The 18,659-nt window shown below is 40.5% G+C and overlaps 1 protein-coding gene across 1 annotated transcript in view; it reads right to left on the reverse strand.

Annotated features, from left to right (window-relative positions):
* Positions 1-750: 750 nt before the first annotated feature.
* Positions 751-18,659, reverse strand: part of ZCWPW1 (zinc finger CW-type and PWWP domain containing 1) — a 30,208-nt gene continuing 12,299 nt past the window's right edge. The window contains exons 3-16 of the mRNA XM_023741089.1: positions 16,525-16,580; positions 15,439-15,695; positions 14,920-14,998; positions 12,828-12,945; positions 12,336-12,487; positions 12,003-12,125; positions 11,161-11,277; positions 10,301-10,421; positions 9,659-9,734; positions 9,111-9,215; positions 8,123-8,206; positions 7,458-7,524; positions 6,958-7,049; positions 751-918 (exon numbers count right to left, since the gene is read on the reverse strand). Coding sequence (XP_023596857.1) covers positions 874-918; positions 6,958-7,049; positions 7,458-7,524; positions 8,123-8,206; positions 9,111-9,215; positions 9,659-9,734; positions 10,301-10,421; positions 11,161-11,277; positions 12,003-12,125; positions 12,336-12,487; positions 12,828-12,945; positions 14,920-14,998; positions 15,439-15,695; positions 16,525-16,549 — 1,461 coding nt within the window. The 5' untranslated portion in view covers positions 16,550-16,580 and the 3' untranslated portion in view covers positions 751-873. The remainder of the gene's footprint in view (positions 919-6,957; positions 7,050-7,457; positions 7,525-8,122; positions 8,207-9,110; positions 9,216-9,658; positions 9,735-10,300; positions 10,422-11,160; positions 11,278-12,002; positions 12,126-12,335; positions 12,488-12,827; positions 12,946-14,919; positions 14,999-15,438; positions 15,696-16,524; positions 16,581-18,659) is intronic.

Here is an 18,659-nt window from a genome sequence, read left to right on the forward strand (position 1 = left end):
GGAACAGTAAATTCCAAATACTGGTAGCCAGTCCAGAACCCCAGGTCTGTACCCTTAATCTAACCATTCTACTTCCCTTAAAATAATAACTAGCATGTATGCTGTTAAGTGCTTTACATGTATGACCTCACTTAAACATCTCAACAACCCTATAAGTAGGTGATACACTCATTTTGAGGCATGAAAACTAAGAACCAGAATGGTTAAAGTAATTTCCTAAGACCATATACCTAGTAAGTAGCTGAGCCAGGATTTGAACCCAAACATGCCCTTCTTAATGTTCTTCCAGAACTCAGGTGTCATTGCCTTCCCCAATATTCCTATATTGTGCAGGCCGGTCTCCCACAAAAAACAATGATGTGCCACAGTGATCCTGAGGAGGAGGCAAAGAAGCAAAAACAAAGGATGTGGTTAGAGAAAAATGAGGCCAAGTTAAAGCAGTAACCTGTTTTATTAATACATAAACTATACAACTCTGACTTTAACCTTGTAGCCAATTAACACCAATAAACTTCTCGGGGACCCCCCTGAGAGGCTCTCCTTCCTGCACTCCAGGGAAAGGAAGTGACAGAACAGAAAGGAGGACAAGGTCACTCAATTATTCCTCAAATAAGGCCATGGTGAAGCCCTGTTCTTCATCTCTACTCTGTGACTCCTCTCTCAGCTCAGGTTCGTTTCCAACGTCTTCCAGGAGTTGCTCCAGGTCCAGGTCACTCGAAGCTTCATCTTCAGAGAGGACGCTTTCAGCTTCCCGATGCATTGGTTCCTGGTGCCCAGGCCTTTCTTTCTCCACCGTGAGATGGACCTGACTAGGAGTGGGTGGGGCCAGGCCCTTTGGCACCATTCTAGCTTCTCTTTCCTTAGACAAGCTGGTTACCAAAGACTTGCTTTGGGGAGCTTTAAATTTTTTCTTAGTGCCTATATGAAAAGGTGACAAAGTTGAGAGTCCTATTAGGTCAGTCTGTCCTCACCTTTGCATAAGTGAAACTCAAAGGTTCCTATTTCCAAGAAATCAATGGAAATATGACCTAACTCAGTAAAAAGAACATGGACTGAGAGTCAGAAAGACCTGGATTCAAGCCATGGATCAGCCATATGCTAGACATGGGTCTTGAACAAATTTTAGACCCTTTGAGCCTCAGTTTCCTTATCTTTAAAATGGCAAATAACTAGCCATGAATATTAAAAGAACTAAAGGAAATATGCATGGAGGTATCTATCTAGCCCATGGCAATACTCAAATGTTAGTTCCCTTCTCCCTACCATTCATCAGTGCCTGGATTTAGTCAAATTAATAACTATTAAGTTTATAGTATGTTCTGTGTACTGTAGTCTGAGAGATGCTTTTTAATTTTCATTCTTTCTTTAATAAAAGCTACAGAAGTGTTTAAAAAAAAAAAATCAAGGGACATGAACCTTGTTTTCCCCATAGTTTTTCCCAGGCCTTGAGGCTTACTTGGTTGGTGAGGATCTGAATTCCCTTGGCCTTCTTTCCTTGCCATTATGAGCACAGGAGGAGCTGTGGATTCAACTCCCAGAGATCTCTTTGTCTTCTTTTGCAGGGTCCCATCTCGTCCAGCTGCTCGGCCTGTATTACCCCCTACCCCAACCATGGAGGAAATTTGTTTATTTTTCTCTAAAAGACAGCTTGGCAAGGGTCTGTGGACTCTGTGCATTTAGACTCTGCCCTCCCCGACATCTTCTTCTCATTCTCAATCTAGTGAGCTCCCTCATCCCTTATCTTTTCCTGACTGTGGCTTTTTCCTGGATATTTCTCTCTTTATAGTTCTCCTCAGAGGCTGCCTTCTCCAGGAAGTCATCCTTCTTGGCTAAGAATTTAAAACATTCCATCTTCAACCTAAAATTTTATAAATCAATACCCAGAAGTGAAGCACCTACAGTTTCCCCAGATGACATTATCAGTTACCTCTACCTGTTTTCTCCAGTTCTGGAGCTGAAAGAGTCAAGAGGGTCAGGCCACCTGCAGACCCATTACACTCATCACTTCTGCCCTGCCTGAACAGTATACCTGGCCCACTCCCAGCTCGCTTGCTTACCTCTTGGCTTGGAGTTTTTTCTCTGTATTTTGGCTGGCTTGGGAACATCCAAAGTTGGATCCTGAGAATTAGAGAGAAAATAAGAAAGTTAAAAATTAAGTCATATAATTTTAATAGAGTGGGCTGTTACAGAAAGATGACTGGGCTTAGAGGAGTCAAATAAGGTTCTGTGAGTCTGATACCATTTAAGGCAATAGCAACAAAGAGAAAAGTATGTGATCATCTTCCTTTTATATTTAGTAGTAGTCAACGCAAGGGTTTACACACAACAGCAGGAAATAAAAATAGGCCACAAGCATAGTAAAAATTAGTAAATTAAAAGATGCACAGGTAACATCATACTTAGCAGAGAAAGATTGAGAGCTTTCCCCTTAAAATCAGGAAGAAGACAAGGATGCCCATTCTCACCACTGCTATTCAATATTATGCTGGAAGTTTGAGCTAGAGCAATTTAATAAGAACTAAAAGGCATCCAAATTGGGCAGGAAGACTAAAACTATCGCTTTTTGGAGATGACATTATCCTATATATAGAAGACCCCAAAGGATCCATAAGAATACTACTAGAGTTAATGAATGCAGCAAAGATCAACACTCAAAAATCAGTCAGGTTTCTATACATCAGCAATGAGCAATCTGAAAAGGAAATTAAGGAAACAATTCCATTTATAATAAAAGAATAAAATACCTAGGAATAAATTTAACTAAGGAAGTGAAAGACCTGTACACTGAAAACTATATAACATTACCGAAATAAATGAAAGACCTAAATAAATGGAAGGACATTCTGTGCTCATGGATCAGAAGACTTAATATTGTTAAAATGTCAATACTACCCAAAGCAATCTATAGATTCAATGCAATCCTCATCAAAATTCCAACAACCTTCCTTGCAAAAATGGAAAAGCCAATCCTCAAATTTATATGGAACAGCATGAGACTGCAAATAGCCAAAGCAATCTTGCAAAACAACAACAAAGCAAGAGGGTTCACACTTCTTAAATACAAAACATATTACAAAGCTACAATAATCAAAACAATCTGGTACTGGTACAATGATAGACATATAGACCAATGGACTAGAACTGAGAGTCCAGAAATAAATCCACACATCTACAGTCAACTGATTTTTGATATGGGTGCTAAGTCCATCCAATGGGGAAAGAACAGCCTCTTTAATAAATAGTGTTGGGACACCTGGATTTCCACATGCAAAAGGTGAACCTCATACCACATACAAAAACTAACTCAAAATGAATCAAAGACCTAAATGTAAGAACAAAACCATAAAACTCTTAGAAGAAAACATAGGAGTAATACTTCAGGACCAAGTTTTTAACAATGGGTTCCTAGATATGACACCAAAAGCACAAGCAACAAAAGATAAAACAGATAAATGGTACCTCAACAAAATTAAAAACTTCTGTTCATCCAAGGACTTTATCAACTAGGGGCCCTGGTGGCGCAATGCTTAAGTGCCCAGCTGCTAACTGAAAGATTGGCAGTTGAAACCCACTCAGTGGTTCCGTGGGAGAAAGGCCTAGAGATCTGCTTTGGTAAAGATTACAGCCAAGAAAACTCTATGGGGCAGTTGTACTCTGTCACATGGGGTTTCTACGAGTCAAAAATCAACTTGACAGCACCTAACAACAACAAAAGGTAGTAATAAAAACTGAATCATGAGGAAATTGTTAACAAACACCATCCTACATTTAAAAAAAAAAAAAGTTTGGTACTTTAAAGTTAGGAAACTTAGGAGGCAGTGATTTTATGTTAATGAGAGAGAAACAATTCAGAAAAGGTGGGTGAGAAGGACTGTACAACTTGAATGTATTCAATGTCACTGAATTGTTCATGTACAAATTGTTGAATTGGTGTATGGTCCACTGTGTATATTCTTAACAGTAACAACAAAAAATAAATTATTTTTTAGAAAAGGACTTTATCAACAAAGTAGAGAGACAAGCTACAGACTGGGAGAAAATTTTTAGGAACCATATATCTCACAAGAGTTTAATATCGTATATATATGTTATATATGTTGTTGTTGTTAGGGGCTGTCGAGTCGGTTTCAACTCCTAGCAACCCTATGTACAACAGAACGAAACACTGTCTGGTCCTGCATCATCCTCATAATCACTGCTATGTTTGAGCCCATTGTTGCAGCCACTGTGTCAATCTATCTCCTTGAGGGTCTTCCTCTTTTTCATTGACCCTCTAATTTACCAAGTATGATGTCCTTCTGCAGGGACTGGTCCCTCCTGATAACACATCCAAAGTACGTGAGACGAAGTCTCGCCATCCTCACTTCTAAACAGCATTCTGGCTATACTTCTTCCAAGACAGATTTGTTCATTCTTCTTATCATAATTCAAAGGCATCAATTCTTCTTCGGTCTTCCTTATTCATTGTCCAGCTTTCACATGCATATGAGGCGACTGAAAACACCATGGCTTGGGTCAGGGGCACCTTAGTCCTCAAAGTGACATCTTTGCTTTTTAACACTTTAAAGAGGTCTTTTGTAGCAGATCTGCCCAATGCGATACATTGTTTGATTTCTTGAATGCTGTTTCCATGTGGATCCAAGTAAAATGAAATCCTTCACAATTTCATACTTTTCTCCATTTATCATAACGTTGTTTATTGGTCCAGTTGTGGGGACTTTTGTTTCCTTTATGTTGAGGTGTAATCCATAATGAAGGCTGTAATCTTTGATCTTTATCAGTAAGTGCTTCAAGTCCTCTTCACTATCAGCAAGCAAGGTCATGTCATCTGCATATGACAGGTTCTTAATGAGTCTGCCTCCAATCTGATGCCTGTTCTTCATATAATCTAGCTTCTCAGATTATCTGCTCAGCATACAGACTGAATAAGTATGGTGAAAGGATACAACCCTGATGCACACTTTTCCTGATTTTAAATCATTCAGTATCCCCTTGTTCTGTTCAAACAACTGCCTCTTGGTCTATGTACAGGTTCTGCATGAACACAATTAAGTGTTCTAGAATTCCCATTCCTTGCAGTGTTATCCATAATTTGTTATGACCCACACAGTCAAATGCCTTTGCATTGTCAGTAAAATAAAGGTAAACATCTTTCTGGTATTCCTTGCTTTCAGCCAAGATCCATCTGACATCAGCAATGATATCCCTCATTCCATGTCCTCTTCTTAATCCAGCTTGAATTTCTGGCAGTTCTCTGTCAATGTACTGCTGCAACCATTTTTTAATTATCTTCAGCAAAATTTTACTTGCGTGTGGTATTAATGATATTGTTTGATAATTTCTGCATTCAGTTGGATAACCTTTCTTTGGAATGGGCACAAATATGGATCTCTTCCAATTGGTTAGCCAGATAGCTGTCTTCCAAATTTGTTGGCATCAATGAGTGAGCACTTCCGACATTGCATCTGTTTGTTGAAACATCTCAGTTGGTATTCCATCAATTCCTGGACCCTTGTTTTTTGCCAATGGCTTCAGTGCAGCTTGGGCTTCTTCCTTCAAGACCACTGGTTCTTGATCATGTGCTACCTCCTGAAATCTCTATTCCAAAAACCAAACCCATTGCCACTGAGTCGATTCCGAGTCATAGCAAACCCCATAGCATTTCCAAGGAGTGGCTGGTGGATTCAAACTGCTGACCTTTTGGTTGGCAGCCAAGCTCTTAACCACTACATCACCAGGGCTCTGAAATCTCCATTAGGGAGATGCAAATCAAAAACCACGATGAGGTATCACTTCACACCCACTAAAATGGCTATGATTGAAAAAACAGAAAGCAACATGTGTTGGCCATACAGAGAAATTGGAACCCTCATCCATTGCTAGTGGGATTGTGAAATGGTACAAGCATTGTGGAAAAAAGTTTGGTGGTTTCTCAAAAAGTTAAACATACAATTCCCATATGATCCATCAATTCCACTCCTAGATATATACTCAAAAGAATTAAAAGCAGAAATGCAAACAGATATTTGTACACCAAGGTTCACTGCAGCATCATTCACAATAGCCAAAACATGGAAACAGCCTAAATGTTCATCAACCGATGAATGAATAAATAAAGTGTACATACATACTATTACCAGTCATAGATAGAATGAAGTCCTGATACATGCTACAACATAAATGAACCTTGAAAACATTATGCTGAGTGAAATAAGTCAGTCACAAAGGGACAAATATTGTATGGTTCTACTTACATGAAGTATCTGGGATAAGCAACAGTATAGAGACCAAAGTTTATTAGCAACCACTGGTAATTACCAGGGGCTGGTGAGAGAGAGGGAAAAAGGGTGACTCACTGCCCAGGGGACACTGAGCTTCTGTTAAGGGTTATAGGGAAATTTGGAAATGGGTAATGGTAATGGTCGAACAACATGATAAACATAACTAATGTCACTGAATTATACATGTGAAGAATGTTGAAAAGGCAAATGATTTGTTACATATATATTTACCACAATAAAAAAATTAAAAGATAATGTAAAAAATCTATATTTCATATGCTTGGAAGAGAGATGCTGAGGAAACAAGTGAATGAATATCCTAAGTGCCCTTGTAGGGAAGAAGGGAAAGTGAAGAGAGGCAACCTGCTAGTCTCTGAAATTGTTCCTGTAAGAACCAAAAAAAATAAAAAACCCAAAAATACATTTAGAACTGAGATTATCATCAAGAAAGAAGTTTGTAGAGATATGAGAAATTAGAAAGAATAATTGAGGAAGAGAAGATCCTCCTTCCCCAGAGACCTGTAAGAGATAAAACCAGTCAGTCTGGGCTACCTTGGGACAGGGACGGGTGATTCCTTGGAAAAATTTAAATCTATATAAACAGATGCCCTATAGGAATCTCCTGAAAGGAAACTCCAAGATCCTTATTTAAACCAATAGTTAAGGTAAATCTTACTCTTTTTTCTTCTTCCTCCTCCATCTCTGACTCTACTTCCTCTTCTTTCTCCAAGTAGGAATCTGGGCTGTTAGGCCCAGAAAGCATTAAGTCTAGAACAGAAAAAAGAAGGTAAGGCTAAATAACTTACACAACAAAATAGTAGGTGAATTAATGAAGCTGATAGCAGAGAATCAGTATTTTCACTCCACCCTTCATGTCAGTGGTATTTTCTCCATAAAACATGATCCTAGATTATCATGGTTCCACTCTTTCAAAGTCCACCAGTATTCAACATGCACCCTCCCTCCCCATCCCTTTTTGTTTATTCTTCTCTCCACCCGGCCATCCATCCCAGATGCTTGGTCAATGACATTCACTGAAGGCCTTCTACAGAATCCAGAACCAGGCTGATGATGGTAGATATCAAACAAAGAAAACCTTCAGTTGCTGCCCTCATGAAGGAATCCCTCCTCTCTCTCTCTGCTCCTCACCCTGTAATGGTCATCCACTTATCCTACCTTTTCCTTCCCTGGCACTGTCAAGTCCATTGTACCGGCTTCGGAAACCAAATAAGTTAACCCGTTCCTGATGAAACCAAGAAACAAAAGCATCATCTACCTTGGAAAATGTAGTCCATTACCCTCCCAAGGGTTATTTTTGCCCTCTGTCTTCTAGATTTTAATAATGAAGAATTTGGTTTCATCTTCTATACCATTTTCACTTGGAATTTCACATTAGGCTTATCTGGATTTTCATTGTGATTAGTTAATTATAATATCTTTTCCCAATTTACCTTATTTATAATTCAATAAGTGGGAAGAAGAAATTCAGTTTGTCATTCTCCACCCTACCCCACTCCCAAAGGCAGAGTTTGAGGGTAAAAACTGACTCTGTATAAAACAGCAGTTAGGACTTAAGTATCTGAGACTCAGAGCTAAACAGAGAGGTAGGATGCTCCCTACCACAAACTGTCTCTGTCTGGGCTGACAGAGGATCCCACCTGTCCAAGGGCAGGGAAAGGAATGGATGATTAAAGGAGTAAAGGAAATCTGGCCTGGGAAGAGTAGTTCTAAGACTGTAATGGGGAAAGACAACCTGATTTTCTGCAGTGTAGCATGTATGGTTCGCTTTGTGTCCCAAGTCCCAAAGAGGAAAGGGTATGTAGGTCTGAACACTCTCCCACCTGAATGCTGATCTGTTCTGCCGCTTGAGCCATAATTAGAGCTGCCCCCAGTTTCTGGCTGCAGTCCTTGTTCCTGCACTTTTTCTGAAATGAAAGATTAGAGTCAATAATAAATATTAGAGAAGTGACCCCAACACACTGCTACCCACCATATATTATCTTTAACTACATTTAATTCCAGTTCCTGGTAATAATATGATACTCCTATTCTTAATCTTTTGGGGTCAGAAACATCCTCCCTGCAACAAACCTCTACCAATTCCTAGTAATATTTTCAACATTTTGGTGTCCTTGTCAAAAGGAATCCCATGAAATTTGAAAACACAAGATTAAAGTTCAAGTGATTCCACTTTTAAGCTTCTCACAAATTTCTTTATATCCAGCTGCCTGAAATAATGTCTACTGCCTGAGCTGCTGTGCCTCTGCTCATTTGTAACCCAAAGTGACTACCGGGAGGGTATGTGATTTAGCTAATCCAGTGGTTCTCACCGAGGGTAGTTTTGCTCCCCAGGGGCATCTGGAAATGTTTGGAGACAGTTTTTTCTGTTATCACAACTGGGGGGGTAGGGTGCTATTGGCTTCTAGTGGGTAGAGTTCAGGAATGCTACTAAACATTCTACACTGCACAGAACAACCCCCACAACAAAGAATTATCTGGCCCAAAATGTCAATAGTGCTGTGACTGAGAAACTGAGTTAACCTATGGTCTCATTTCTGCCACACCTGTTTGGCTAAACTGTAGAAAACCAGGGTCTTCAAGAAGGCTCCCTATGTGCAGGCAGGGAAGGAGACTGAGAAAAAGCATTACCCTGCTGCAATTCTGGTAGAAAGAAGAGCCCCTCATGAATAACCTCACCCTTGGCACACTTGGTCAGATATGGGACTTTCCCCCGACACAGCTTCCACTGAGAGAAAAATCAGGTTTAAAAGAGGGAAGGTTTAGTTTTCAAGTTCCCTGTATCACGACTGACCCCGGAGGGTTGCTCACCGCTCCAGCTAGCTCCAAGGACAGCTCCTGAAAGTTCTTTAGCATGTTGACTGGGATCCAAGCACGAGAAACTGTTTCTCCAAAAAATGTCACGTGGTACTTAGACTGAAATAAAAGATGGTCCTATAATGGCCTCCTGTCCTTTCCCCTGCTTTGGCCCTCCAGCCAGAAAAGGCAGGGAAAGAACTGAGAATTCACAGTGAAGGAGACACCTGGCCTCATCTGTTCCCTCAAGCCTGACTCACCAACCCCACCTCATTCCATTGTTCTTCCACTCTGACCTCAGGAATCCTAGTCAAATATATTTATCAAAATTATAAATGTTCTAATAATGGATAGTAATTAGATGCAAATTTGTTTCTATATGTGACTACTTATATCTGTGTTTGTCACTCTAGTTAAGTGTCTGTTTCTGCTGGCTATGTCTATGTTTGTAACTCTGTCCACCTGTTAAAATGAATTAGTTCATTACTTTGGCCTGAGCACCTACATCCCCTGAACCTCTTGCTCCATAAGGGAGATGAACAGTTAAGTGAGAGGAAACTCACCGGTAGGGAATCAAGATGAGAAGCAAAAAGAAAATATTCCCCCAGGTCAGGATCAGATTCTACCATGCCTGGCCACCTAGAGAAGATGGATGGTGCAGGGGAAGGAAGAAAAGCGGTTGGATGAGCAAAACAAAAATTCATCAATATACATGTACAGAAAAGGGCAATATGTTTTTCAAACAAAAGATCCCAAAGACAGGTCCCATCAGCCCCCTCCAGTGGCTGCCACCAAATAACTGAAGTGACTTCCATCAATGTACAAAGAAGCTCAGAATCTTCCTAGTAAAGGTATCTCATCCTTCTGCACCTTCCCTCAATCCTGAGAACAAAATCTTCTGACTAGGGGCAATTCAAAAGACAAAACTATCCTACCCTTCCTTGTTTTCTTTACTTTGTATGGCTCTCACATCTGAAGTTAAAAAATGTCTTAGATCCACCCTACCCTTTCTACCCGCTGGGAGTAGCATTGTCCGGCTCTTTCAAAGCCTCCAAGCTCGGTACTTTATCTTCTCCCTCACCCCACGCTCTTTCTAAGGCAGATGCCATTTCCATTATAAATACTTTCCATTTCCTCCCCTCCCTCCTTGAATCTACCACTCCCATGTTCATGAAGGATGCTCTGACTAGCTCATGGTGCCCTACCAGGGGTAGCCATATTGCTTGGCCCAGATGATGGATCCTGGGATGTAGGAGGCATAAGCCACATCACTCTCATGTCCTGTCCAGGTCTCTTCAGGAATATCACAGCGATTATACTCCAAGTCTGCCAAAAAAGAGAAAGAATGAAGGGAAGAGAAGAGGCTCATAATGTGAAAATCTGGATGAGGGCTGGGGACAGGCAAGAAGGTGGGACCAAAAGAGTATCTGGGAGAAGGGCATGGAGGAGAAAGAATAAAGATCCAGAAAGTGCAGCTAGAGCCAAGAGAAGTAGAAGTACTACCTCTGTATACTCTATATAAAGTGATTCCCAACATCTGCTCTTATCCCTCTCTGTCTGGCTCTGCTCCCCTCTAACACCATGAGAGTAACTTCTGTGAGACTGTTGCCTGATCTATAAAATAATTGAGCTGGACTAGATTGCCACAATCTCTTCCAATAAAGTTTCAAACATTCTAGAATTCTAAACTCACTGGATTGCTCTCATCTGCTTTTCCCCATATATCCTATAATCCTCCCTATCCACTAACCCAGTGTCAATAATCTAATCAGGACTGACAGGGTCAGACCAATGTTGAAGAAAATGGAATTCACTCAAAACATAAGTTTAAGATTCCAGGCCCTCCCCCATAACATAACTCTGCAAGATGTCTTCCTCCAGCTCACTATACCCAGATTCATCTTGATATGATAGGAAGATCCCTTCCTCTTTCCCAAGCACTACAAGGACCACTTGAGTGATAATGACACCTATGTTATATTTAATCTAAAGGATACATGCAGAAAAAGAAAGAAGAACAATAAAATCTGGAATTAAAAAAAAAAAAATTTTCACTCCATTGTACCTGTATTCTGGTCACAGGACCAATTTTCTGGGAGAACAGAGGGGTCGATGTTTCCATGCAGCCGCCTCCATTTCTCACAGTTCGGGGAAGAACACTGGACCCAGACTAGACACTGACCTGTGACAGAAAAAATTGAAATGAAAGACTCAAAAATATGCTCTTCCTTTGCAATACAACTAAAATTAATATAAACCTCCCCCTGCCACCAAATCACACAGGCCCAGAGACTTTAGAGATCAGCTAGTCCAATCCCTGCCTTAAAAATGGAAAACTAAGGCTCAGAGAAGATAACGCGCTTGATGAAAATCAGTCCATTGGTGGCAGAGCCGGACTTAGAACCCAGGTCTTGCATCCAATGTTTCTCCTATACCAAGCTATCATCTCACCTTCCATCGAGGCACAAAGGAGTTTTTCCAGTATTGACAGTACTTTAAATAAAAGGTTGTCTGGCCTCTTTCCCCCTAGTGCCTGGTTCTCTGTCACTATTGAAAAGTTCTTTTAAAGGGCTAACCAGCATCTCTTTTGTATACAACACTCAGAGTTCTTATCCAAATAACAATTGATTTACCCGTCACCAAATCACCAAGTTGTAGCTTTGGGATCAACAGGTTCACCTTCCTCCAAAAGACCTAGGTCTGAGTCTGTCATTTCTCAATCAGCTATTCACCTCAGTCACTGCTCACAAGCTAAGCATTCCTTTTATCCATTACCTTCCAAATCCCCACACCTCTCTAAATCCCCACATCTTCTAAGCTGATCCCGGGCCCCACAGAGCCTCCTTTCTCTCTTCCATCTCCAATTTTCAAGCCCAAGAGAGTTTTCCAAACCATAGCCAAACTCACCAAAACCACCTCCCTCTCCTTTTTGCTGGTCCCTGATCTGAGAATGATTCCGAGCTGTTTTCTTTGGTTGGTCTTTCTGTCTGTGCTCATGTTTGCCCTGGAGTTTCTCCAGTTTTTCATTTTCTAGAAAGATAAGACAAAAGGGTGAGAGTTTGAAAAAGAGAATCTTTATAGATAGTATAGGCCAGTAAAAGAAGGAAGAAGAATCATAGCGTAAAAGTTTCAAGCCTTCAGCCAGAAATTCTTGGCCGTCCCACTGTCCCTTACCCCAGTTTCCCAGAGTACCCCAATTTCCCTTGAGCCAAATGACAGAGTATCCCTGACCATACTTACGAGCTTCCATCTTTCTTTTGTTTAAGGAGAGTTTATTGAATTTCTTCTCAGAAGATGCAGGATCTGGCTGGCCTGGCTTAGATGCATTTATCTCAGGGACAACTTCATTTTCCTGTGATGCTGAAATCTCTGGAGTATGAGGCACAATTAGCCTCTCTCTGAAAATGAGAGGTTTTGTGTGTGTGTGTGTGTGTGTGTGTGTGTGTGTGTGTGTGTGTGTGTGTTTATGTAAAAGTAGAAAGGAGAACTTTGCAGTATGCTTCTTTTGAAAGAACTCAAGAGTAAAAGTTAGGGGGACAAAAGAATCCTTGGCCCTCTAAAGCCTCCTGAGATCATTTTATCCATCTACTTGCCTATTTTTTCCAACTTAACCAGGTATCTTTCCAGAGCTAAGAGAAATCAATAGATAGACAGACAGATGTATAGACGGATCACTATTTACCAGTGTTAAATCTACCCTGGGATCAACTCACCTCATTGAGATAAACTTACCCATCAGCATTATCATTATCAACAGTCATTGAAGTAAGTTCTGGTTCCTTGTCTGATTGGGTACATGCTATGGGCTGGGCACAGGACATCTCTGCCAAACCAAGGCCAGATCCTACCCCTCCCAAAACAAAATACTATAAGCAGAGACGCAATACAAGAAAACAAATACTACATTATTTCCTAACTGTCCCTTTCATTAAAATGTCTCCCACCCTCTGGGGACCATGGTTTTGGGGGACATCTAGGTTAATTGGCATTACAAAGTTTATTAAGAAAATGGTCTGCATCCCACTTTGGTGAGTGACGTATGGGGTCTTAAAGGCTTACAAGTGGCCATCTAAGATGCAGCAATTGGTCCCAACCCATCTGGAGCAAAGGAGAATGAAGAACACCAAAGATACAATGAAAATATTAGCCCAACAGGCAAAAGGGCCACCTAAACCAGAGACCCATCAGCTTGAGACCAGAAGAACTAGAAGGTGCCTGGCTACCACCAATGACTGCCCTGACAGAGAACACAACAGAGCAGGAGAAAAGTATGGTGCAGAACTCAAATTCACATAAAAAGACCAGACTTAATGGTCTGACTGAGACTAGAGGAACCCCAGAAGACATGCCAGACTCTCTGTTAACCCAGAACTAAAAGCATTCCCAAAGCCAACTCTTCAGACAAAGATTAGACAGGACTATGAAACATAAAATAATACTCATGAAGAGTGTGCTTCTTAGTTCAAGTAGACACATGAGACTAAATGGGCAGCTCCTGTCCAGAGGCGAGATGAGAAGGCAGAAAGGGATAGGGGCTGGCTGAATGGACCTGGGAAATACAGGGTGGAAAGGGGGAGTGTGCTGTCACATTATAGGGACTGCAGCTAGGGTCACATAATAATATGTGCATAAGTTTTTGTATGAGAAATTAACTTGAGCTGTAAACTTTCACCTAAAGCACAATAAAGAAAAAAAAAATGTCTCCCACCCTTTGCCCGGAAAAACCTCTGGGCCCCTTGTCACAGAACTTTAAATCTAAATTTTCAGGAAAAACTGCAAATCTGGATCTTTTTGCAAGCCTTTCCAGATTGATCTGCCTCATTCCAGGATAGTTAGGTAATGTTAATTTTATTTTGTTTACAAAATGGGAATTATATGTGCTGTATTTTATATCAACTGTTCCTCAAACTCCTGCAAGGAGTACAAGTATACCTGAGAATGACTAACAATGTCAGGCCATTCTCCTTAGCCTCATGATGTTATGGAGAAGGGCTCGAGCCTACACTATAGAGTTCTTTATTCTAAAAATCAAATCCCTGAGCATATGCTAAAATGGTATTGGAAACAGAAATATACAAAGGTAAATGGAGACTAAGTTCTTCAAATGTGGGAAAAACAATGTATCTTTTCTAAGTAGTTTGCAAACATATAGAAATGAATTTAAATTGCCATTTAAAAATTTAGGTGAGACTATAATAAATTCTGAAATCAGTGTAATACAGACTTTTCTAAAAGTCTATACAGTCATGCATCACTTAACATCCACAGTACATTCAGTGAAATAGGACATTGTATGATTTTGATGTTGTGGGACTATTATATTATATTCAATATGTCCCTGGGTTATGAATGTCTGTACAACCTGTAATTATGAACATCCATAAAGCCTATTATAATAAAAATCCAGGTACATACAATGGTTCATAATAACAAATGGGGCTACTTTGCGATGCACACCAAAACATTATTATTATTACTGTATTATTATGTTAAAGATGTTTTAGTGCATCTGGAAGTGTTTCTTTAATGCTTTTTATGCATAGAAAGGTACACTATATAACCTTACGGGACCACGGACATATATGTAGTCAGATGTTGCCCAAATGGATGTTAAGCAGCACATGACTGTATCCTTTATCTAAGGTGGTTTACCTATAGTTCCGTTGATAACAAATTAATTTTTTTTAATATTTCAAAGTTCCACGGAATATTTCCTTACTCAGGAAGATGGAGAAGAGGAGAAAAGCCATCAAACTTACTTTACGCCTCACATAACAGTCACTTTGTCTAACTGAAATGCTTGTTCTCTCACTACAAGCCATACCCAAGCACTCCTGTAAGGACTTCCGCAGCACAATCTGAACAATCTCCTCAAATTCTGCATTGGTAAGACTTGCTCCTTCCTGCAGAGACAAGGGTAGGAGAGTAACACTGCTTACCTTTCCATAGTTGTCCTCTATGACCAGTCAGGGAAGCTGCCTTTGGATAAGGCAGTAAGTTCACAAGACTGAGAGTATGAAATCAACATACCTAAGAATGCCATAAACTCTATCCCAAGATCTCCTGGGAATAAATGAGTCAAAGAAAAGGAAAACATCTATAATAAAGTCTCTGTCTACTTCTACCCCCAACTCCATCTGACCTTGACCCATTTTTTCCTGCTAAGTGCCTTCATCCAAGCATTTTTTTACCTCTTTGAGAAGAAAAAAGAAACCCCTAAAAGGAACAAAAAACTGAATTTATGGGATGAATTTCCCCAATGTGAAAAGATTCTGTTTGTCTACTTTGGGTGGAGAGTGGAGAAAGGGACTGTCCTACTAGAGCCCATCAATGTTACTGATACCTTTTCTGCTTTCTTCTCTGCTTGTTTGTTGTATAGATCCTTTCCTTTCTTCTCTTGGCCACTGCCTTGACCATTCTCTGTGGTTGCTTTCTCATTCTTCTTCTCTAACCTGGCCTTTGGCAGGCTTGGCTTGGCCTCTAACTCTGGGGAATTGATCCTCAGAGTGTCCTCTTTGAGTGAGTTACGGCTAGAGGGCATCAGTCTATGCAATTTTTGTGCAGGCGGGGCAAAGGATTTCTTTGGTCCCTTCCTACATTCTGAAACAAATTTGATCATCAAATGAAATTTATGAATCATATAGTCTAGCACAGATATTACCTAACGTTGCCCATCGACTGGCCATATCAGAATCATCTGGGAGAGCTTATAACAAATTCAGATTCCTGGGCCTCTCCTTCCTCTCTCCCACCCCCAGCCCTAAGATACTGATAAAGTAATCTGGAATGAGGTCCAGGAATCTGTAATTTTATCAACCTATCTAGATATTTCTGGTGCACTGCCAGGTTTGGGAGCCACTGAGTAATTCAAAGGAGATAAACATAAACAAGCAGGAAACTGAATTATTCAAACGTGAAATTTTTTTAATTTGCTAATTTTAACTCTGGACAAAATTTTATGGGATACTGGGTTAATAAGAAAACTGACAATAAGTTAAGCTTTTATTTACAGCATTCCTTCTGCTTTATCCTCTAGCCAAAACTACAAATTATTCAAGACCCAGCTTTTATGCCACCTCCTCCACAAAAACTATACTGATCCTCCCAGGTATAAGTAATCTCTTTCTCTGAGCTTCTATAGTACTCTATACCTTCCTCACAGCATTTACCACATTCAACTTTACGTTATACATATTTAAATGTCTTTTATCTCCCTACTAAATCATATGTTCCTTGAGCAGGACTATTTTTAAATCATAATTATATTGCTCGAAGTATCTAACAGAATAGTAACTCTAACAGAGTAGACATAAAATACAGGTGAACTGAGCTACCCTTATCTGAGCAAGGGTATCCTGATAATCAAGGGCTGAGAAAGAGGAGGAAAATAAGAGAAATGCAAAGTGAACTCCCTCACTCTTAGACTTACCTTCTTTATTTTGTAATGTTGTCATCTTTCAGCTCTGAGGCTACCTTCCTTTGCCTCTGTTAGAAGAAAGAAATTAACTGCTATGACTGATTAAACATAATTTTAGAGTTCTGGGCAACATGGCACTATAGGCAGAAGCACCATGCTGTCCCTCCAGAGCAAAGATCTGAAAAACTAAGCCAAACAGAGAGAACGGCAATCCTGAAACCCTAAGCATCAAATGAAGAGGTAAAGAACTCAGCCAAGCACTGAATGGAACAAGAAACTGACAGAGAACAGAGAATGAGGAGAGATACATGCAGAGGTCCCCTATCAGCTAACACAGCATGGATCTGCCATCTTGGACTCCTATCAAAGACCAGCAAACAGGGGGTACGAGAAAGTAGCTTCACAGAGCTTCCAGCAGGAGACAGAACAACCAGTAACAAGCGATATACGCATTCCCACCCCCCACCCTCCTTCACCCCTACTCGGCCTCCTCTGCTTTATGTGGCCACAGTCTCTTGGCTGGGAAGTGTCAGCTTCACCCCAGTGTCACTTGGATTCCACCCACCCGCACTGGCCAGCCCCCTAAGTGCCATTTGTTGGCTGCTGGTGTTGCTTTTTTCTACTCTTTAGATTTCTTCCTTACCTCTCACCACCTCCTCCTCCTTTCTCTCAAATACCTGGCTCCGTGCACCATCTTTGCTTCTTCCTAAAAGGCTGTGAAACACTGCCCAAATGTGAGACTGCTTCCAAGCCCGTGCTGCCACGCGGGTGGGATCCTGGGGCTTTTTTGTTTGTTTTGAATTGTTTGTTTTCTTTTTCTATTCTTGAATTGGGAGCCTGTCCTAGCCAGGCAGTACTGCGCGGCTTGAGACCTACCCCCTCAGTTTGCGCAGATGTGCAGAGGGATCCCTGAGAGCATTTCTTTTTTCTTGGGTTTTTTTTTTTCTGTTTTTTGGGGGAGTTTTTCTTGTTCTTTTTTTTTTTAATTTGTTTTGTTTCCTTTTCACTCTTTTTCCCTTTTTGTCTTTCTTCATTACTAAGTTTCTTGTCTCTCTATATTTTCCTTCTCCTCCTGTCCCCTGAATACCTGGCACCGAGTGACACCTCTAAGCCTTCTAGCCAGGCTGTACTTCAAGGCCTGGGAGCAACTTACTTAGACCTTGCAGCCGCACCAGTGGGATCCCTGGGAACTTTGCTTTCTTTTTTCTTTCTAATTTTTATTTATTCACTTTTTCTTTTCTTTTTTTTCTTCTTATTCTCCTTTTTGTTTTTTTCCATTTCATAGTCTCTCATCTCTCCACTCTAATGGCAAGCTCCCCTAGCACTCTTTTTTGTTTGTTTGTATGTTTTTGACTCCTGTTCCTCTCTCATGTCTCCCATACCCATCTTAGCTCCATACATCACAGTCTCCCCCCCTCCATCCTACCTACCTGCACCGTGCACTGAACATCACACCACCAAGCAGCCCAGGCCTACCAGAACATGCCCCGCACTGATTACCGGCCCACCCTGGTGGCCATCGTAAGTGCCACAAACAACCCATCCCAGCAACTCCACTTCAGCTAGACCTGCCCTACTATACCATATCTGAGCGACTGACCCTGCCAATTAGAGAAGGAGGCGAAAAGTATCGTGCACACAGACGAGCAAACAACAAAGAACACACAGCCTGCCTGCTCAGATATAACCAAATAAAACAAAAAAAACAAGATGAAACAAACAAATCTACAATCAATAAATGAGAAAAATAACTACTGAATGCCCTGAAGACAGCAAACAATATCAAAACATTTACAAAAACAGGACAGGATTGTTCCAGTAATTGTGCAAAATAAAACACCAGATGACTTTCCAGTAGAAGAAAACGCACTAGAACTACCTGATAGGGAATTCAAATCTCTAATATTCAGAGCTATTCAAGAGTTGAAGCAAAAAGCAGGAAAAAATGAGGAAAAAATAGACAAATCCATGGAAAAAGCAGACAAGTTCATGGAAAGTACAGACAAAAAAATGGACTAGTTCAGGAAAATAATGCAGGAACAAAATACCAAAATAAATTCACAACTAGAAATCATACAAAAACAACAATTAGAAATCCAAAAGATAAACAACAAGATTTCAGAAATGGACAGTGTCACAGAAGGGCT

This window comes from Trichechus manatus, unplaced genomic scaffold, assembly GCF_000243295.1.
Source record: "Trichechus manatus latirostris isolate Lorelei unplaced genomic scaffold, TriManLat1.0 scaffold00170, whole genome shotgun sequence".
Taxonomy (NCBI): domain Eukaryota; kingdom Metazoa; phylum Chordata; class Mammalia; order Sirenia; family Trichechidae; genus Trichechus; species Trichechus manatus.